The following is a 21693-nucleotide window of genomic DNA, read 5'->3' as shown; positions in this document are numbered from 1 at the left end:
CAGCCCTGGTAAACCCATACTGAGAGGTGTTGTCTGTGTGAGAGGGGGAAATAAAAAAGTCCCTTGCAAACACTGGTGTCAATCCCTCTGAGGTAACTGCTACCCCCCTCTTCCCCTGCCTGTGCTGGGTTTTGCCCTCTGACACCCTCTGCCAGCGCCACACTCCTGGGCTTAACTCCTCCTTCTCCCTCGATATGGGTTTGCACAGATCTTACTATGACTGAACTTAGCAAGCAGTGGTGTTGATGCACAAGGACTAGAGTCCAGCACTCTGTCTCGTAGCTGTGTTGACTCTGCAGCAGTAAAAATCATTTTAAAAAATTAGTTTTGTCACTAAAGTTGGCAGAGGCGACTGACCACACACAGGGCAGACCGGCTAAGTAAGGAGGTGCCTTTTATATGTAATCTTCAAAGTAGGACTGCATTTTCCTAGTGCTCAGCACCCAGCAGCTCCCACTGAGAACAATTAAAGTCAGTGAGTGCTCAGACCCTCTGAAAAACCAAGCCCTGAGTGTCTTGCCCATGATCCTTCAGGGCATCTGTGGCAGAGACAGGAATTGAATCCAGGTTTCCTGAGTTCCAGTACAAACCCATAACCAGGAAACTACCTTTTCTGTCTCATCCCCACCCTGCTCTGTAAAGAGAATACACATGCTGTTATTACTATCAAATAGAAAAGCAGCTTCTTCAACTTGGGCTGCAGATACTTTTGTTTAGGAAGAGATCAAGAAATCTACCCTTGCTGCTTTTGCGCAAATGCTTCTCGTTCCCTAGAACCTTTCATTCAAGGGTCTCAGAGCACATTACAGGCACTAGTGAATTAAGCCTCAGGACACTCCAGGAAAGGAGGTATTCGAGTTCCTCTTTTGCAGACTGATAAGCAGAGGAACAGAAAAATTAAAGCCATTATTGTTTCTAAGGAACAGAGCTCAGCTGTCCCAACAGGAGATCCAAGAGGCATTGTGCGGGTGAATAGGTTCCTTGAAGAGGGTGCAGTCTCTATTTCCCTATCTAGGTATTGTGACTGGGCAAGGCCAGATGGCTATAGAAAAGAAGTGGGAGATAGCTATATTAGCTCCAGGCTAAACAAATCCCTGGTACCTGGTTAAGTGAAATGGAAGCTGCTCCAGGTCAATTAAGACACCTGGGGCCAATTAAGAACTTTCCAGAAGGCAGGGAGAATGCTAGGTTGATTGGGACACCTGTTTGATCACTGAGACTGGGAGACAACAGAGACTGTGCAAGGGAGGATAACTTCTCCCCACCGGCTTATGATGAAAATGGCTCAGTAGACTGTGACCCTTGTCTGTAGAGAAAGAAGGGTTAGGTGGAGGGTCACAGTGAGCCTCTAAGGCAAGTGAAATCTGCCAGGAAACGCAGGACCCATGGAGGCAAGGACAGAGCTTTGTCGCAATATTTACATCACCCTTTCCACTAATCATCACAGCTCCTGCTCCATCCCTTCAGGGATCAGGTCAGCATCCAGGCTGTGAATGTGACTGGCCTCTGTACAGGGGTGCATGTGGAGAAGACCCCATACATGCTCCACAGCTAGATTACTTACTAAGTTCTACTAGATTACTTACTAAGTTCTAAGACTCCATTCCTTTTCTGTTCCTGGCAAAAGCATCACACAGACAGAAAAAACTTTTGTTTCTTTCCCCTTCCAGCTTTGAAAGTATCTTGTCTCCTCACTGGTCATTTTGGTCTGGAGCCAGCAAGGTTATCCTAGCTTCTTAACCCTTTACAGGTGAAAGGATTTTTCCTCTGGCCAGGAGGGATTTTAAAGGTGTTTACCCTTCCCTTTATATTTATGACATAGCCTGTAGTGATGGTCTGCCGGGGCACAAAGAGGGGGAGGGTCCAGAGGTCCCAGGCCCCATCTTGGCCCCTGATTGGAGCTGGAACTTTAGCCTGACCGCTCCTCTCTCCACCCCCAGGGAGAAAAGGAGCAGGGGCACCAGGAACCCCCAGTGCCAAGGAGGGTGGGAGAATTGGATCCAGGCGTTTGGAGCTTACTGGGAAGTGGAGATGCAGGAGGAGGATGTGGTCTGGGGCTCCCAGAAATGCCTGGTGGAGGTGGTGTTCTTCAACCTGACAGCCTCAGGGCTGGTTGTGGGGCAAGGAGGCCTCTGGGACTGAGTGCAGAGTGGGAGAGGTCAGAGCTGGGTGTGGGGCAGCAGGAGGGGAGTGTGTGTAGGGCTGGGTGCAGAGGCAGCAGCTGGGGGGCTGAGAGCAGGGAGAGCATGCGGGGAAGAGAGGTTTGGAGTGGGTGCAGAGCAGGGGAGAAGAACTCTGGGAAAACTCTGGTTGTGTCCCTGATCATCTGAGGGCATTTGTTGCCATTTTGCGGTGAATTGGCTGGCCACATGGTACTGGCTCCATGACTTCTGTCCGCTGCTCGATAGACATTGTTTTTCCATGTAAGCAATTGCTGAGCTATCGCTTATGAGACAGGTGGCTGGGGGAGGGTTATCAGTAATGGGCAGGGAGGAGGAAGTGGTCTGTGCCATCCCTAATGGAATAAGGGGGATGGGGGTGGTCCGCGCTATTGTCAATGGGATTGAAGGGGGTGGATCACGCCTTGAAACCATTGGAAATTCCTGGTGCTAGATTCTGCTTCCCTTAGTCTTAGCGTGTCATAGCTGTTAGTGGTGGTCTCCAGATGGATGTGACTAGGCATTATGTGATTAATGTATGAGGGGAGGGGTTACTGCAATGAGTAATATCATAACTGCTTGTGCAGGGAGCCAGTGGATTGCAGTCCCGGGGGAGCTTCGTGGCTATGAAGAAGCCCACAGGCGGTATGGGCGGTTGCCATGGAAATCGCTATTTGAACCAACCATCAAGCTCCTTACACATGGAATCAGAATGCCAAAAGTGCTAAGCAGATTTCTCAGTTCCCTGGAGTTACAGACCTTTTTGAAACAGTCATCCTTGTGGTACGAGAAGTTGTATTTCACATGGGTGTGCAGCATAGGGTGCTCGACCCCCACCCCTGCTCCTGCCCCTACCCCCACTCCAACCCTTCCATGAGGCCCTGCCCCTGCCCCACCTATTCCTACCTCTGCCCCGCCCCCATTCCAACCCCTTCCCCAAAGTCCCCACCCCAACTCCGCCCCTTCCCTGCCCCTATTCCAACTCCTTCCCCAAATCCCCGCCCTGGGACCGCCTCTTCCCCACCTCCTCCCCTGAATGCACCCCGTTCCCGCTCCTCCCCCTCCCTCCCGGAGCGTGCCAACACTGCCAAACAGCTGTTTGGCGGCGGCCAGGCGGGAAGCACTGGGAGATAGGTGGAGGAGTGGGGAAGCGGCACGCTCAGGAGAGGAGGACGTCGTGGGGCAGGGGGTGAGGGGAGCTTGGCTGCCAGTGGGCGCAGAGCACCCACTAATTTTTCCCTGTGGGTGCTTCAGCCACGGAGCACCCACAGAGTCGGCACCTATGGTGTGCAGGACAAAAATGTGCCACTGAATGGGCTTGAATTCGGAATACTCTGCTGGCAACTGGTCAATTTTTGCAGCTGAAAGAAAAATCTGTTTTGGGAGGATGGGGGAATATAATAGAAATATATCTTTGCTTTGTCAGCACCTCTTGAGTGGCTCTGCAGAGAGGGATGATTTAGTAAATGCAGCTGAACGTTGAGAATAAGAGATGGGGGACTGGATGTGTGAAGACTGCATCTGTTGAAAGACATTGACAGTGTTGCAACTGTCTGCTGAAAGGGCAGAAACCTGCAGTCTTACTCATGTGAGCATTCCCAGTGGGATTACTTGAATAAAGGCTGCATCTTCAGGACCAGAGTGAGGAATCTTTGTGTGGGACTTGATATAGAGACATGCTCACCAAGGGAGAGTTACTGTATGAAGACAGGCCTTCCCCTGGTAGTATGGAGTGGAGTTTTGAGAACCAGGACAAACTGTACACAGAAGAAACGAGCTTTGGCTGGCAAATGGGGACTCTGTTAGGGGAGAGAAATAATCACACGCACGCTATAAACCTGAACTGATGGACATTCTCTCTTAACAGCAAGCTGTTCTGTAAGAATGGTGGGGTCCTAAAACCTGATGAAATCATCTTTTGGCCAGCCCTGCTGAATACACTGAAGGTTGTAGCAGAGAAGGGAGCCAGAGAATTTTATGAGGGCGAGATAGCACGGGATTTGGTGAAGGACATAAAGCATGAAAGTAGGTAACAGTTATACTTCATAGATGACATTTCTGTAAGGTGGGTGCACAACGGCTGAAAGATCATACTCAAAGAGAAGTTATCAGTGGTTCACTGTCAAACTGGGAGGGCATAGCTAGTGGGGTCTCACAGGGGGTCAGTCTTGGGTCCAGTGCTATTCAATATTTTCATTAAAGACTTGGATAATGGAGTGGAGAGTATGCTTATAAATTTTGGCAATGACATCAGACTGAGGGGTTGCAAGTACAGTACTTGGGAGGAGAGGATTAGAATTCAAAAGGACCTTGTCAAATTGGAAAATTATTCTGAAACCAACAGGATGAAATTCGATAAAGATAAATGCAAAGAACTCAGTTTGTGGCCCCCAAAATTGAGCACTCAAAGTCACTAGTCACCTTTTTTAAAAATTGGCATCATGACAAGTATTGGTGAAAATACTAGGCCTGATATTTCCTGGTGCAACTCAGCTGACTCTGTGGAATTATACCAGGCCTGGATTTGAGCCCTAATGCCTAGGATTATACACAATAGAGTTTTCAGCTAAGAAAATGGGTCTATGTTCAGGAAAGCTGTAGCCTTGACTTTGATACAGCTGAGGGTTCTACAGCAGGGCAACTCATGCCGTTTCCCTTTCCACTGGGAGCAGACATGATCTGGCTCAGCCCCAGGAGTGGAGCCTGAAACCCAGCCTCTGCTCCGTCATTCAGTCAGGGTCACTGTGCAGTTGTTTCACCAGCTGTATCAGTTTTTTGCTGTCCTTGGGTTTGACATACAAAAGAGGAATAGCAAAAGATAGGTGGGGGGATGCTGGGGCCCGGTGTACTAAGTATTCATCAGGCTTGCAGGTATTCATCTGGTTCTCTCTGCCTATGGTACCCGTAGAGTAAGCTATCACGCCAATGGCATGTGCTTCTCTTGTCTTCTCTTGAAGATGGCAGTCTGCTGCTGAGTGACCTCAAGAATTTCAAGGCAAAAGTGATGACACCCCTGAATATTTCTCTGGGTGAATACACAATGTATTCCCCTCCAGCACCTGCTGGGGGTCCTGTTCTTCTCTTCATCCTCAACATACTGAAAGGTAATCTGTGAAATGAAAGGCAGATTTCTGTATCGTGTACCATCTACATGGACAGGAAGGGCACTGGCAGTGACAGTGGGTGGAGGGGCAGGATGAGATCAGAAACAGCCATGTAATAACACTACTTGTCCCTTATCTTCAAAGCATGCTACAAATAGGAACCAACTAATCCTCCAAACATCTTTGTGAGGTAGGGAAGCATCATTATCCCCATTATACAGCTAGGGGAACAGAGGCAAAGAGGTTAACTGACTTTCCCAAAGTCACAAAGAGAATTGGTTTCAGAGCAGGAATTAGAACTTTGGTGTTCCTGGCTCCCAGCCCATGTTCAGTCTGTGGGATCAAGTCTCTCAGATGGGAAGAAATGGATTATGAATAGGGATGGGACAGAAAGAGTAGATGGGATTTGGACTCATGATATAATGCAGCTGGCTGTCTTCCTTACTCCACCAAAGAGTTTAAATTCACGCCACAGTCTCTGACGTCGACCAGTGGGAAGATTGAGACCTACCATCGTATTGCAGAGGCCCTGAAGTTTGGCAATGGGCAAAAGCCAAAATCGGATGACCCGCAGTTCTCTGGCATAGAGCAGGTGAGCCAGCACAGTGCCATGAGGCAGCCAGAAATGCCGTTGCAGATCTCAGACTGCACCTGCAGCACAATCAGTGGGGGAAGGGAAGAAATGGAAATCAATTTGCTGTTAATTGTCCATGTATTTTAAAGTCCAGTCAATGTTTCCTTGCTAATAAGATTCAAGTACCCAAACCCCATAAAGTTTCACAGCTCACTGGTCCCAGTGCATCTCCATCTCAATAGGACTCTTACTTGTAAGATGAATATGTGCAAACTTGGACTTCCTGTACTGACTGTCCATTGGATAGTTGATAGGGAACACTGTCGTGGAGAACAGCTGTTATCTTGGGGCCCCTTCCTCCTTTCCTGCCTTCTCTATAGCTTTGATGCAGGGCTGCTGTTACTGTTTTGAAACCTCTTTGTCATAAACTCCCTATGATAAACCTTCCAAACAACCTGCCAGTTCCCCTTGAGGTTCATTAGAACACCACACTGCAACGTTAAATGTTACTTCTCTCATGCTTACTCTTGCTGAGTAGGAATTTACACTCTGTAGTCCTGTTGCAATGGGGAGGAAGTAAAATCAGTGGGACAACTGGTGGAGAACAGTACTGCTCAGCTTGGCTGAGGGTGGCAGAATTGGGCCCTGTGTTCTCAGACAGTCTCAATGTCAGTGTGTTGATTAAAAGAAAAGGAGGACTTGTGGCACCTTAGAGACTAACAAATTTATTTGAGCCTAAGCTTTCGTGAGCTACAGCTCACCTGATCAACTGAAGCAGGAAAGAGGATCTGGATTACATGCGTCATCTGTTGTCGTTTGCCAGAGTGTTCTCATTTGTTCAGGAGTTGGTTATTGAGCACTGATAGCTCTGCTTAGTGTTGTTTGAGGAGGCAGGTTGTGGGGAGCAGTTGGGCGACAGATGCTGACAGTGCTTGAGTGATGATGTAGATTCTCTGAATTCCATCACCCTATGACCTCCTTCTCAGCCTGCAGCAGCATCCCTTTGCTCTGGAAGGGTCATCTCACTGCCCTTGGCCTTATTCCTAGGTGATTATTCAAGAACTGTTGTCCAACTCCTTTGCTGAACTTATCAGGAAGCGTATAGATGACAGAGGTGACCATCCAGACAATTTTTACAATCTCTCGCAGCCAAGCATCGTAGGCTACGGCACCTCCCACGTCTCCGTCCTCGCTGAAGATGGCAGTGCTGTGTCTGTCACCAGCACTATCAACCAGCCGTAAGTGACCAGAGCCTGGTGATTTGGTCACCCAGAGGGAGTGTGACTGGAACTCTGCTGAGCAGGTTCATGGGGCTCCTTGAGTGTATGAGAGTGGGTAGTGCCACCTGAAAACCAGCTGCTGCCCAACTTGTGACTCTTGGGAAATGGCTTCAGTCTCAGGTCTCCCCTGTCTCTCCCCACCTTCACTCTTCCGCAGGTTGCCACTCTGGGGGAGGGTGTGGGGAGGTTGCTGTGCTGTCCTCATAGGGAGGGGACCAGATGGCCTGGTCTACTGAAACTGACACACAATCCTACCCTCCAGTATAATAAACTGGCACAGCCAGTTACCTGGCTGCCAAGCTGGTTATGAACAATACAATAGCCTGTGTTTCAGTTTCCCAGAAATAGGCAAGGCAGGGGCAGGGATGTAGCTACCCACAGGACAGCCTTCCTCTGAGCTTCCCTACACTTTCTCAGCCAGCCATCTGAGTTTGGTTGTTCCCAGCTGGAGTAGTGAAATTGTCCCCTGCTATCAAGGGACGTAGCCCCAATCCACCTATAGTGCCACGTCCACTCAGGAGTCAGACAGGACAAACAACTTGCTCAGTAGTTTTTGCTACTGAGCCACTTACTAAGAGATGCCCTAGAAAGTGACAGCCAGCAACTCTTTTACAAGCACCTGGACTCAGCTGGCTTAGGAACTAGAAGTGTCTCAGTTTTGTTGCCCATTCAGTGATGCCTCTGGCCCAGCACAAGGGCGTAATATTTACTCTGATTTCAAAACTTAGCCATACAAAAGGTAAAACTCTCTTGTCTCTCCTTACAGATAGTGGACTCAGCAACCCACACAGCCTGTGGCCACACAACAGTAAATATAAAGGTACCCCAGCCTTAAGGCACTGGCACAGTGGTATAATCACCTCTGCGCTGAATATGGGCTTAGCAGAATCTTCTGTGGGCTTCTGTATATGGCAGCGCTAGGCTGGCATGGTGCAGCATGGCTAGTGGTAATTCCCGAAGGGTTCTCTACTGTTCTGTCTGTCGGTGATCTTTGGCATAACAGTCCTGGACTCCCACATCTCACATGTGCTTTCCCTCCACCAGGTTTGGCTCAATGGTATATTCTCCAAACACTGGGATCATTTTAAATAACGAGCTCGTTGACTTCTGCAAGAAGAAGCCAAGAAACAAGATCACTAGCGGTGAGAGCTGTCGACTCTTATCTTAACAAAAGGCCAGAACATGCTGTGAGCATCCACAAACTTTTGGATGTGCTCCCAGATCTTGAGCAGTCAGCTCATGGCTCTAAGCCTAAAGTGCACCCTGGGAAATGATCTCCAGCAGGACATTCCAAGGGTCAGACGTTACTCTTCCTCTCTGATCCCTTTCTGACCAGAACTAGATGTGAATTTGTTCTGAACTAGTGCAGTATCTGGGTCTGTAAAACTCTTTCAGTCATTTTCTGGCCAGGGCATACAAAGCAGAGGCAAAATGCTGAGAAGCTGAACTCAGAAAAGTAACTACTATTCATATAGGGATAAATGCTGCCGTGCTTACTCTCGGCTCCCAGTGACTTCACAATACTCATTGTGGGGAAAATAATAATCCCCACAAGACACACACATCCACCAAGAATTTAAATAGCTTTATTACAGTGCCAGAGGTTTCAGAGTAGCAGCCGTGTTAGTCTGTATTCTCAAAAAGAAAAGGAGTACTTGTGGCACCTTTGAGACTAACAAATTTATTAGAGCATAAGCTTTCAAATGCATCCGATGAAGTGAGCTGTAGCTCACGAAAGCTTATGCTCTAATAAATTTGTTAGTCTCTAAGGTGCCACAAGTACTCCTTTTCTTTTTGAGTGCCAGAGGTGTATTTATAGCTGTACAACCCTATAGGTCTATATAAAGTGCGCAAGCCTGGGGCTATTGGCGCATTGTTTTCCACGTTGGCAGTTAAGTGTCACCCCAAGGAAATCTTCCATGGCTCAGCTATGCCAGAGGTTGACAGAACATTGACTATAGCCCTACTGCGAATATAGGTGTGCCCAGGTTGTGCCTATCACTGATGTCTAGTTCCAGCAGTTCCCGAAGTTTGAGGCTGCAGCACACTACAGAGCTAAGCAGGACTGTGAGAGCATCTTCATAGTTACAGGCCTCCTCTAGTGCAGGCTGGGCTTCCAAGGAGTTGCCTCTGGCTAAAGGAGACAAAAGCAAATCCCCAAGATTTGTATTTCTGGATAAACTGATGGGATGTTGAATTGCTGAGGGGAACGGGTGAGGTTCGGTGTGGAACAGGGAGGAGACAGACAGAGATTTGCAATGAACAAAGTTTGTTTTTTTCCCCCTATGGCCAGATGGGCCAATAACTCATTCTCCATCTTCTCTAGGAGAGATACCCCCCTCTGCCATGGTTCCTTCCATTCTTGTCTCCAAAGATGATAACTCCAAGCTGGTGATTGGAGGCTCAGGAGGGGACCTGATTATCAGCGCCACTGCCTTGGTGAGCGAGTGACCGCGTAGCAGGGGATGGAGCACTAAAGTTACTGATCTTCATTTGAGTTTCCTTCTGCTAAACGCGTGAAATGTTCATAAACCTACCTGCAGGGCAGAGGGGGCCGCAGTTCCTTTTGTCGGTGCTGTTAATTCTGTTTGAGAGTGCTGCAGGCCCACCAGCCTTTGTGACTACACTGGACACTAGCCCAAGTGGGTTTTGACATTACCATGAACTGGAGTTTCCTTCACTTCATGGCAGCTTTGTCATTGCCCCACAGGGATGGCTTAGACTTTCTTGCTAAAAGGAAGAGATGGTGTGTCTACTGGAGGTAGAGTGGATGAAATGGTAGCTTATTAAAACTGGTATCGCTGGTACCATCTCCCAGACCAGATAGGGAATGTTCCTGCCATCCTGCACACTCCATGTCCTCTTTCACAAACCTGATGCAATTGCTAGTCCTGTCCTTAAAAACTCCTCTCATTAGAGGTTGGGGGTGGGGAAAATCACTTCCTCTCCATAGAGGTTGGGGCCAAAGTGTCCCCAGGTTGCTTTCCAGGTCAGGTAAAGGATTTCATAGTCACTCTCTGGCCAGCTGGAGAGGCAAATCTCCCCTTCACTGTTGGAACCATCATCTTTGGATGTTGAGTCGCATTCATTCTTGCCTCCCTCTTTTGCTAGTTCAGGCCTCTCTGACAGGAAACGGAGGAAGTCGCTGTAGGCCAAGTTGTTGATCCAGCCTTGAATGGCCGCAGTTAGGGATGGGCAAGATCAGCCTTCTAGCCCATCTCCTGTCCCTTAGGGCCTGTTGTTCTAGTGTTTTTTTTTTTTTTAGAGGAGGCTAAATGAAAAATGACCCCTTGGTTGCCAGCAACAAAAAGACTCATCCCTGAAGCTTGTTAAAGCTCTGGATGTTGTTCTTAATAGTTTAACAGCTGGGCTGATGTTCAAACAGCATCACAAGGTGCTGCTGTGGACGAGGCAAGGGAGAATCAAGACAGATTCAAACTCTGTCCCTTTCATTTGGACCAGTGAGTGCTGTGGAGGGAACATCTGTGTGTGTTTCTGTCCCTCCACCTGTTTCAAGGGTAGTATTCGTCTGTTGAAGGAACCTGTGTCTAGCCCGCCTGGGGCCATGGAGCAACAGGTATGGGGAATAAGCTGCTCTCCCTTGGTATAGTGCACAGCACTTTTATGGCCAGTTGTTTATGTGAGATATGGGCAAATAGCAAAAGACTAGTGTATCAACCTTATAGGTGTTTTCATGGCTCTGTGAGGAAGTTACAGGGTTTCCTGGAGAAACCAACATCACTGGAGGGTAATTAATGGAAATCCCTAGGTAGGTAGCAAGTCTTGAGAAGACTCACCCTGTGAAGGAAACTGCATATACTAGTTTGACCAGGTTCAAGAGGCCTGACAAAGAACTAAAGCTGTCAAAGGTGCCCACCCCGACCTAGGGAGAGCAGTCACTCTCACTTGATCCTAAATATTACTGGTGTAAATCTGTAACTTCTAGAGTTACTTCAGACTTATGCTGCCATACAAGCAGGATATAGCCCAAAGACTTCAAAGGAGAGGCTCTGGGTTTGCACCAGTGTAAATGAGAATTTGACCCAGTTTCTCACCCTGCTGACTTTGTTCCACTACAGGCAATCATGAACAAACTCTGGTTTGGCTATGACCTGAAGCAGGCCATCTCACTGCCAGTTCTCCATGCTTCCACAAACAACTCCATCCAGTTTGAGCCAAAATTTGATGAGGTGAGCAGCTTCCGTTGGTTCTCCCTGCACTAGATTCTTGTCCTTGGTGTGGGTTACAAATATACAGCAACTGAGTGCTGCCTTGCCTGTCACCACACCAAATGATAGGAGGGGCCCACTTCCAACTGATGTTCCTTTTATTTGAATCCAGTCTCCGGACCAGTTGTACAACATCTTTCCGTCCCATGGGAGAATAAGCCCAGATGCAACACACAACAGAGGCCCCGGCGAGACTTGACTTCATTTTTTCTGCTCCTTCTCTTTCAGCATGTTAAGCTGGGACTGCTGAGCAGAGGACACCGTGAATCGAAACCCCACACATTCCTGAATGTTGTGCAGGGGATTTCAAAGGAAGGAAGATGCATCTTTGCTTATTCTGATCAAAGGAAGATGGGGAAGTCATCTGGGTATTAAGAAGAAGTGCTGTAGCAAACATTTTATTCTAGCTAAAAAGAGTATGAAATAACTGGGTCCAGAGCACCAGTTATCCTGGAAGCACCCCTGACACCTCCTGTACCAGTCGGACTTCTTGAAGCCACCTAGCAGTGGGTGAGACTCATAGTAACAACTGACCCTCCAATATATGGCAAGCTACCTTCAAGCTGTTACAGGCACTAGTCAGCCAGTCTTGGCTAGAATCATACCCTCCATTTATTATATCTGCTAGCTGGGTCCAGAGGACAAAGGACCAGCTCTTGTGTGATATATAGAAATATATTTTGTGAACAGAGGAGCTATTTAGAATATGAATCCAGAAATCAGGGATTTACCAAGCAGTGGGAATTTGGAAAGGGGAACCAGGCCCAGTGACAGTGGGAGCTGCCCTCAGGGACCTGACTCTATCTTCCCTAGAGTCTGAAGATCCTCAGATAGGAGTGGGATTGGTTTCTTTCTGGCTTTGGAAACCCTCCCCCCCCATGTGTGAATGTGCTTTCTGGCCACACCATTCACGTGAAATAGGAAGTTATCACAGATGACTTTCTTTGCTCAGGTGTGTTTCAGCACCACCAAGTTGCACAGCAGAGCTGCAAGATATAGCTTTGCTTCGACACACACTAAGGGAGTGAGTCTAACAACATTTTGTCTAGCTCTTGCAATCCCAGGACCCCTGCCTGGCCCACGGGTATCATTTTACATTAGCATTAGCACAAACCTGGTCTATGTACTACAGCGTCTGTTGCGGCAGTCAGCTACTGTAGGAATGAGGGCCACCTCTATAGTAGCACTGAAGGTTTCTTAGGCCCTGCATAAGAGGGAGTCCCTACAAATGAGCCGTGCAAAGTGTGACTGTGCATTAGGATGGATAATGTGAATTCTTCTCTCCTTTGGAAGGAACTGATAATGTATTATTACAGCTAATCTTCCAGTCTTACACCTCTCCCTTGCGGGCGGGAAGCCCTAAGCCTTCACCAGATTTCCTTGCTCATCCTTATCGAGACGTGTTCCATAGTGAAGCAGAAACCAGGCCCTGGATGAGTTGAAGTGAGGATGCACAAGAGAAGGAAATTAATATTGCTTCAAAACAGGAGTGACATGGGTCCTGGGAGGACCCTTTAAAATAAGGGTGCAGGTAAGAGTAGGGTAATTCAGCAGGATTTCTTTTACATCTTCACAAATATGCTGGAACTGTTACAGCACCCACCAATGCAACGAGACATGATGCGGCCTGTTCTAGAGCGGTGCTGTGCATTCTGCGACTATTTGACGCCTGTATCCTCGGTAAGAAGTGTGCTCCACAAAAAACTACTTCCCCCTGATTAACTACCGTAAGTGACCTAAGTTTTTCAGAGAATTTGAGGAGAGGAGCTTAGGAACATGTCAAAGAACAGTCATAGCTAATACACCTGTAGCAGGGGAACAGACTAGTGCTTGGTAAATTGCAGACATGAGCAGCCTTGGGGGTTATCTATGCCTCATCCCTGCCATAAGTATGTCTGGGCATGCAGTCACATTGTTTATATTTGTACACTGATGGGCTTTAGAAAAATTCACAGGACCGAAGATTCAGCATGCCTCTATAAATTCACCTGCAGTCACTTACATGTACAGGAACCTTTGTTTGCATACAGGAATTTGAGAATATTATATGCTTTTAAAGCTTTGCCTATAACAGATTTATATTCCCTATTCTGTAACCCATCTTATGCAGAAAAGAAAACAGTTGCATTCGTGTCAGACCTTAGTCTTTTTACTCCAGTCTCATTATCCCTCCGCCATTTTTTTTAAACTCATGCTTAAAATGTCTCCGCAAACCTTCTCACTGTAATTGTTTTGTCACAAATGGCTGAGTACATGCCTTTAAAAAAAATTCTGTATCTCATGAAACCAGATTGCTGGATGCCTGCCTTTTCTACCCATAAGTCCCTATCATTTAAATAAAATGCAAGCCAATGCTATTAACTTGGAGAAACAAAGTCAGCCTCTAGATGTATTTCAATGCTGTTGAAAATGAAACTTGCTACAGAGAGAGAGAGCTGTTTTCCTTCAGGAATTGTACATCAAGAAACTGTCTTTGTCTGGAAAAGAAATTTCTTTTTTCTTACTCATTGACAAGTATGTAAAGCATGTGTTTTTCTGAAGTGGGGCTTACGTTTTAAAGTGCTTGCCTGAACAAATAGTAAATGTAAGTGTGGTAGAACGGTACAGGATAAAAGAATGTTGCTGCTTGGCTAGCACTCATTCTATAGTATGTAGAATGATAGGGGCCCTGCTTTTTCTTTAAGGTCACCTACATACTTGTTACAGTCTGGTGCTTGCAGTTGTGATTTAGCAGTCAAATGACCTGAGTTGCAGGTAGACTGACATCTCAGTGGTGGTAGCACTGATGACTACAATTAGTTGCCACTCTGGGGTAATTACATAGGCCCAAAACAGTAATTTCAAAAATTGACCCAACTCTTCAAGAGCAGGCCCATTGATTGTATGCCAGCAGAACTATCACATAGGCAGATAAACTGAACAGAAGTAGCACTAGGCAGAAACTGAACAGAAGTAGCACTAGAGCTGTCATTACTTTTGGCTGGGTGAATGTTGCTTAGTGTGTTTAAAAATGAGGAACTGGCCAAAAGGAGGCAGGAGCTATTTTTGCTACCATATTACACCTCAAGCCTGACCTCAGCATCACTCAAGTCTCGCCCTGGGCTTCTCCAATGTTTGGCTCCCCCAGGCTGACTGCTGCCAAGGGCAGGGGCCAGTTTATCTGCACACTGCCACCTTCCATAAACTTTACATGACACCGTGAACAGAGGATATGTTTCTATTTTCCAGGTGAAGTTTGTTTTACAAAGCTATATTTTTAATAAACTACTTTTACAAATGACTTGTAGATGCTGGGAATTTTTAGCCTGCTGCCCTATCTCACCCACTAACTGATCAGTTCTTAGAGAATGGAACCAACAGTGTGGTTTTCATTTCTCTGCCATCCCGAGTCATTCTGGCATTTCTTACAATAGCAGCAAGGCGGTTTTGAACAGCCACATGTTCCACTTCACCTCTGAAATAAGGGTATCTTTGCCTGGACTGTGCTTGCATGGCTTGGTCCCTGGGTCCTGCATTACGCACTGAATTGTGGGGGGGTCTGAATATTACAACGATTGTGAAATAGCAACAGCCTAACTCTTGCTAAGGAGCTTATCAGGCTCCTTTAATTAGAGTGCTGTGAGAAAAGTGGTGTCGTCATAAAGATTTGGAGACGCTAAAGCAGTCATTTTAGAATGATTTGCTCTGGTGTGTTCCAAAATAGTACCCAAGGTCTACTTAATTTCCTCTACTGGGACTTTCAATCATACCATGTCAGTGCACAGTTATGGATTTTTATTTTATTTTTTTTTAAAAAACCCATCAGTGCAACTCAGGTCAAATCTTTGAAGGCCATACTTTGGCACTTATTTGGCAGCTAGAAAATAATCCTATTGCTGTTTGTATTATCAAAGCAACACCGTGACAGCTAAACCTTGACATACTGTGGAAAAAGTTTGCCCTTTCGCCAAAGGACCTATATAGAATGGGACAGGAAATGAACTCAACTGACATTTTTCATTAAAAAAAAAGGACATTGAAAAAGCAAGTTTTCATCCCAAAACATTTAAGAAATTAAATTTTAGTAACTGCAAAATCTGAGCATTTTCAGCAACAATTGATGAAAAAACATTTGTTTTCATCAGAAATTCTCGAAGGAAAAAGTCAGTTCCTGACCTGCTCCACACCTAAAGGATTTAGGAACACAGTTGCCATTAAGCTCCAAAATCCTTTGGGGTTTACTTTCTGAATGACCTGACATCCATTTAGTTATTATTGGGGATTTTGTTTGGGGTTTTTTTTTGGTTGCTTGTTTTAAAATACAGGTGAACAAATACTTGAGCTTGTTCTTTAGAGAGCTATTTCAGGTTAACATTCATTTTCAGTGCAGTCTTGTTTGTATTACTAATGGCACCAGTTATTGCAACCAAATAGATTTTTAAAATCCTGTTTATTTGAGTTCTTGGATTTTATCCAACTCCAACAGACAATGGAGAGAGTAGCAGGCTGCCAGTTTGACAGCTACAGACCAGCCTCACCTCTGGTGGGGGGACTTCAGTAGGCAGCGAGGCTGCTTGGGCCTTTTTTATCCACCTTGCATCTCAAATCCAAATGAATGAACCCGAGCTCTGAAGGTGGAGAATGTTCTTATTTCCATTATAAAGATGGCTGAAAGTCACAAGCAACTCAAAAGTTTAAGGGGGACAGTTGGCTGAAACCACAGCTTCACACTCATCTAAGACACAGCTTCTTCAATATGCAAGTCTTTGGGGTAAGTGGTAGGTAAAGAAAAATCTATGTATTCAACCACATCAAATTTGGAGTTTAAGGATGGGCACCCTGCACCCCCCACCCCTTATTCTTTTTTCAGCTTCTAGACACCACATCAAAGTGATATAACCAAAGCAAACCCTCAGAAGTTATTTTTGTCACTGAAAGACAAGAGGCCATGCTGCCCTGGGTGGCAGTGGTTTATACTATGATATTCAGCTTTATATGCTTCCTTCCTTTTTCCCTTGGACTCTTGCATGCTGTCAGAAGGGATAATAGTGAGAGACAAATTAGGGTGAGGGGAGAAGGGAAGACTCATCATGGATAAGGGAGCCTTGTCCCTATTCTCTGGGACCTGAAGGAGTTGCACCAAGGAGCCAAATTGCTGCAGAGCCTCAGTCATATAGAGCCTCCTGATTCCTTGTGGACACATGTACTGTACAGGTGAAACCAGGGATATTTACCTCCATGGGCCTGTAATTCTTTTTCAGCATAAATTAAACAGGTAGTCTCTGTCTTCCCTTTACAGCTTTTGAACAGATAAAAAACAAACAAAAGACATTGGCACCATCACCCCTCATAAACTCCTGAAATGAGAAGCAAGACGATAGTCTTAAAAAATTGGTGAGGTTGTGAAGGGTTATCCCAATCACTCTTCAGCCTGTAGCTCAGATGTACTAGTTTACAGTATAGAGTTACCAGCACCTTACATCCCATTAACACACCATCATACATTTCTCCTGGGAATGCGGTCACTGCTAGAAGACAGGCAAGGACAGCCACTGGCTGGATAAAGCTGAAAAATAAAGGAACACTTTCTGCAGCTGGGGCTTTGGAACTTCCAAATGCTGTGCACTCAGTCCCTGGTGAGCAGGAGTAGGGACTAGACCCTTTAGGTAGGTGCTGTATATTCTGGGAGATTTGTGCTTTTTCTTAACACACTGATCTGGTGAAAGGCACTTTTCAGTAATGGCCCTCAAAAACATCTGTCCAGGTCTATTAGCAGAACCACAGGCAAATTCATTCTTTCCTGTGACAATCCCTGAGTTGCAATGCTCAAGTATTCCCTGCTTCCCTCTCCCCACCTGGAAGCTGGTTACTAGATCCACAAAGAAGCAGGCTGTCAGAGCAACTTGAGTGAGTTCAGTAGCCTGCTGGGAAGCCACCTTTCCGGGAATCAGACACAGCATACCAGCCATCAGCAGTCTGCAGAATGGCCTGGACGACAGCACTACTGTTAGTCCGCTTGATAGCGTGTTTCCTCTTCTCTAGTTCCACTTCTATGCCCTGGAATTCAGAGAGAAGGGGTAAACACACAACAGGAGAGGCAGCCAAAGATGCAGACAGAGATTACACAGCATATGCTATGTACCTCACATGCAACGCACAAGTATACCGTACCCTGAGCTGCCTCCACTGCCAGGTCCCCTCTGCTGCTGGTAGCGCCATGCAGAAACCTGTTCCACCATCTCCACCCTCCCACTCCTCCAACCAGCTACCTCCTCTCTGGCTTTCCAAGGGGTTTTGCTACTAAGTGACAGAAGGCAATTCTTGATTTAATTCTAAATGGAGCACAGGATGTTGTTCAAGAGGTGAATATAGCTGAACCACTTGGTAATAAGCAACCATAACAGAATTAAATTTAACATCCCTGTGGAGGTGGTGGGACACCAAATAAGCCCACCACAGTAGCATTCAATTTCAAAATAGGGAACTGCACAAAAAAGAAGCAGCTAGTTAAACAGAAATTAAAAGGTACAGTCCCAAAAGTGAAATGCCTGCAAGCTGCATGGAAACTTAACACACACCATAATAGAGGTTTAAATTATATTTATACCTCACATTAAAAAACACAGTAAGAGGCCCCAAAAAGTGCCACCTTGGCTAAACAAAGTAAAAGAAGCAGAAAAAGGCATCCTTTAATAATTGGAAGTTAAATCCTATTGAAGAAAATAGAAAAGGAGCATAAACTCTGGCAAGTCAAGTGTAAAAGTATAATTAGGCCGGCCAAAAAAGAATGTGTAGAGCAATTAGCCAAAGAAACAGCAAAAGCGGGAAGCCTGCCAAAAAAATCAGTGGGGACACTGGACGATCACGGTGCTAAAGGAGCACTCGAAGATAAAGCCATTGCAGAGAAACTAAATGAATTTTTTGCATCAATCTTGACTGTGGAGCATGTGAGGAAGATTCCCAAAAACCTAAGCTATTCTTTTTAGGTGACAAAGCTGAGGAACTCTCCCAGATTGAGGTGTCATTAGTGGTGGTTTTGGAACAGATTGATAAACTAAACAATAATAAGTCGCCAGGACCAGATGGTATTCACCCAAGAAGTCTGAAAAAACTCAAATGTGAAATTGCAGAACTATTAACTGTGGTTTGTAACCTATCATTTAAATCAGCTTTTGTACCAGATGACTGGAGGATAGCTAACGTGACACCAATTTATAAAGGCGCTCCCGGCAATTACAAGCCTAACTTCAGTACTGGGCAAACTGGTTGAAACAATAGTAAAGAACAGAATTGTCAGACACATAGATGAACATGATTTGCTGGGGAAGAGTCAACATGATTGTTCGTAAAGGGAACTCTTGCCTCACCAATCTAAATAGAATGCTTTGAGGGTGTCAACAAGCATATGAACAAGAGTGATCCAGTGGAGATCATGTATACTTAGATTTTCAGAAAGTCTTTGACAAGATTCCCTCACCGAAGGTTCTTAAGCAAAGCAAGCTGTCATGGGATAAGAGGGAAGGTCCTCTCATAGATCAGTAACTGGTTAAAAGATAGTACAAAATTATCAGTTTTCAGAATGGAGAGAGGTGAATAGTGGTGTCCCCCCCCCCAGGGGGCTATACTAGCACCAATATTGTTCAACATATTCATAAATGACCTGGAAAAAGGGGTAAACAATGAGTTGGCAAAATTTGCAGATGATACAAAATTATTCAAGATAGTTAAGGCCAAAGCAGGTTACAAAGGAATCCCACAAAACTGTGTGACTGGGCAACAAAATGGCAGATGACATTCAATGTGGATAAAGGTAAAGGAATGCACATTGTATGAGCTTGGGAAAACGATGTGTGCAATTCAGCGGTGTGCTTTGTACAGAGAGGAAACATAAGCAGGAAGCACAGTGGCCCATAAAAGCAGAACTGCAGTGGGTTTGGGGGTCTTTATAGATCCTGCCCAAACACGGCTGTGCTTTAGAGGATGTCAGGATGCCCTTCCCACTCTGGGGTACAGATGTGAGAACCTGCATGAAAAACCCACCCCCTCCCCCCCAAGATTAATTCTAGCAGCTTAGGTTAAAAACTTCCCCAAGGTACAAATTCTTCCTTGGCCTTGGACAGTATTGCTGCCACCACCAAGTGAGTTAGACAAAGATTCAGGAAAACGACCACTTGGAGTTCCTGTTTCCCCAAAATATCCCCCCCCATGCCCCTTCACCCCCGTTCCTGGGGAGGCTTGAGAATAATATACCAACCAAATAGGTAAACAAGATGAGCACTTGGGTTTTTAGGACACTAAAAACCAATCAGGTTTTAAAAACAAAAAACTTTATAATAAAGTAAAAGAAGCTCCTCTGTAAAATCAGGATGGAAGATAATTTTACAGGGTAATAAGATTTAAAACAGAGGATTCCCCTCTAGGCAAAACTTTAAAGTTACAAAAAACAGGAATAAACCTCTCTTAGGGAAAAATTCACAAGCTAAAACAAAAGATAAGCTAATGCATTTCCTTAATTTTTTTAATCTTGGATGTTTATTTCAGGTAGGGTTTTAGGAGATGGTTTTTCCTGCCCTAGTCCCTCTCTGTCCAGGAGAGAACAACAAAAGGCCACACAAACAAACCCTCCCCCCACAGATTTGAAAGGATCTTCTTTCCCTGTTGGTCCTTTTGGTCAGGTGCCAACCAGGTTATTCGAGCTTCTTAATCCCTTACAGGTAAAGAAGGGATTTTATGCTACCCTTAGCTGTATGGTTATGACAAAGGTGGAATTCAGAATCCCAGATCCCAATTGCTCAGTTGAGCCCTTCTGTCTCTAAATAAAAAGGACAAAAACCCTAGAGCATTCAAAGTTAGTATCTGAATTTTACACTTCTCTATATCTAGGCCACACATACCCCCCTATCACTGCAGCGCCCAAAGAGGGACAGCAACAACCTTTATCAGAGGAAGCAGGGCACTGGGGTGACAGATCTAGGAGACCATGTGGATAGCTTTCCAAAAACATCTGCTCTATGTGTAGCGGCCGTCAAGAAAGCGAACAGAGTGTGAGGAACCATTAGAAAAAGGAACAGATAAGAGCGAAAATATGATCATGCCTCTGTAAAAATCCCAGGTGCACCCCCATCTTGAATACTCTGGTCAGATCTGGTTGCCCCATGTCAAAAAAGTTCTATTGGACTTGAAAAGGGTACAGAGAAGGGCAACAAAAATGATTAGGGGTATGGAACAGCTTCTGTGTGAAGAGATTAAACAGATGGACTTTTCAGCTTGGAGAAGAGAAGACTATGGGGGGATATGCTAGAGGTTGATAAAAATCTTGACTGGAGTGGAGAAAGTGAATAAAGTGTTATTTACTCCTTTACATAATGTAAGAACTAGGGGTCATTAATAGGGAAATTGATGGGCTGCAGGTTTAAAATTTACAAAAGGAAGTACTTCTTCACACAACACACAGTCAACCTGTGGAACTCGTTGCCAGGGGAAGTTGTGAAGGCCAAAACTATAACAGGGTTCAAAAAAAGAACTAGAGAAATTAATGGATAGATTTATCGATGGCCAGTAGGCAGGATGGGCAGGGGGTGCAATACCATGCTCTGAGTGTCCCTAGCCTCTGTCTGCCAGAAGCTGGGAATGAGCAACATGGGATGGATCGCTTGATTGCCTGTTCTGTTCATTCCCTTTGAAGCACCTGGCACTGGCCACTGTCAGAAGCCAGTATACTGGGCTAGATGGAACTTTGGTCTGACCCAGTAGGGCCATTTTATGTAAGTGAAATATTTTGAACACTACAGCACATCAAGTCCATTCATGAGCTCCTCATCCACGCCACTTCAAGTTTTGTAGGCGAACTGCCTCACTCCAGTCAACTGACTAGTTTTGAGGTTGACAGGGTGTTTTTGTGGCTTTTAGAGGCCTGGGGCCATCCACAATGTTGATAAAGGCTATTTTAGTTGCTGCCATAACTACAGTGGAAGCCCCTTTAGCTCTCCACAGATAGAAAAGAGGTTTCCGGACACAGTGTTTCTAGTTTGATGAACAAAGCAGGTTTTGTCCGGGAAAAGCATGTGTTTTTAAATACACAAGACCCAGAGTGTCTTCTAGAGTTGTTCTGCAGCTCTGCAGAGAAAGTGCTGATCCACATCTGATCGCAGGACATCTGGAAAGTTAGTGTATCGGAGAAGTGAGTGAGAGAAGCAGGTCTGCTGGCTTGAGTGGAGTGGTATCTGTCATTCTGAATCCAGACTGAAGGCAAGTTTTACCCCAGTGTAACAATGCATTGACAGGACAGCAAAGGTCCCATGTAAGGACCTTTGGTGGAAGTTTTCTATGGATTTTCAAGGGTGATCTCAGCACTGAATGAATATCTCC

The 21693-nt window shown here is 45.6% G+C and overlaps 2 protein-coding genes across 7 annotated transcripts in view; one reads left to right on the top strand and one right to left on the bottom strand.

Moving 5' to 3' along the window:
• GGT5 (gamma-glutamyltransferase 5) overlaps positions 1-14626 on the top strand; it is a 42559-nt gene extending 27933 nt beyond the window's left edge. For 2 of the 3 annotated variants that reach the window (XM_038372948.2, XM_038372946.2), the window contains exons 4-12: positions 2747-2942; positions 4027-4184; positions 5117-5263; positions 5719-5855; positions 6885-7075; positions 8162-8259; positions 9444-9556; positions 11197-11307; positions 11575-14626. In XM_038372948.2, the coding sequence (XP_038228876.1) occupies positions 2747-2942; positions 4027-4184; positions 5117-5263; positions 5719-5855; positions 6885-7075; positions 8162-8259; positions 9444-9556; positions 11197-11307; positions 11575-11721 (1298 nt within the window). In that variant the 3' untranslated portion in view covers positions 11722-14626. The remainder of the gene's footprint in view (positions 1-2746; positions 2943-4026; positions 4185-5116; positions 5264-5718; positions 5856-6884; positions 7076-8161; positions 8260-9443; positions 9557-11196; positions 11308-11574) is intronic. The other variant, XM_038372950.2, reaches the window with a different exon arrangement.
• The window catches only part of GGT1 (gamma-glutamyltransferase 1), a 60538-nt gene continuing 52701 nt past the window's right edge, over positions 13857-21693 (bottom strand). For all 4 annotated transcript variants that reach the window (XM_038372942.2, XM_038372941.2, XM_043498269.1 and 1 more), the window contains one exon: positions 13857-17382. In XM_038372942.2, the coding sequence (XP_038228870.1) occupies positions 17239-17382 (144 nt within the window). In that variant the 3' untranslated portion in view covers positions 13857-17238. The remainder of the gene's footprint in view (positions 17383-21693) is intronic.

Source organism: Dermochelys coriacea, chromosome 15, assembly GCF_009764565.3.
Source record: "Dermochelys coriacea isolate rDerCor1 chromosome 15, rDerCor1.pri.v4, whole genome shotgun sequence".
NCBI classification, from domain to species: Eukaryota; Metazoa; Chordata; order Testudines; family Dermochelyidae; genus Dermochelys; species Dermochelys coriacea.
Note: the sequence above shows the minus strand (reverse complement) of the source record. Positions and strands in the feature narration are given on the sequence as shown.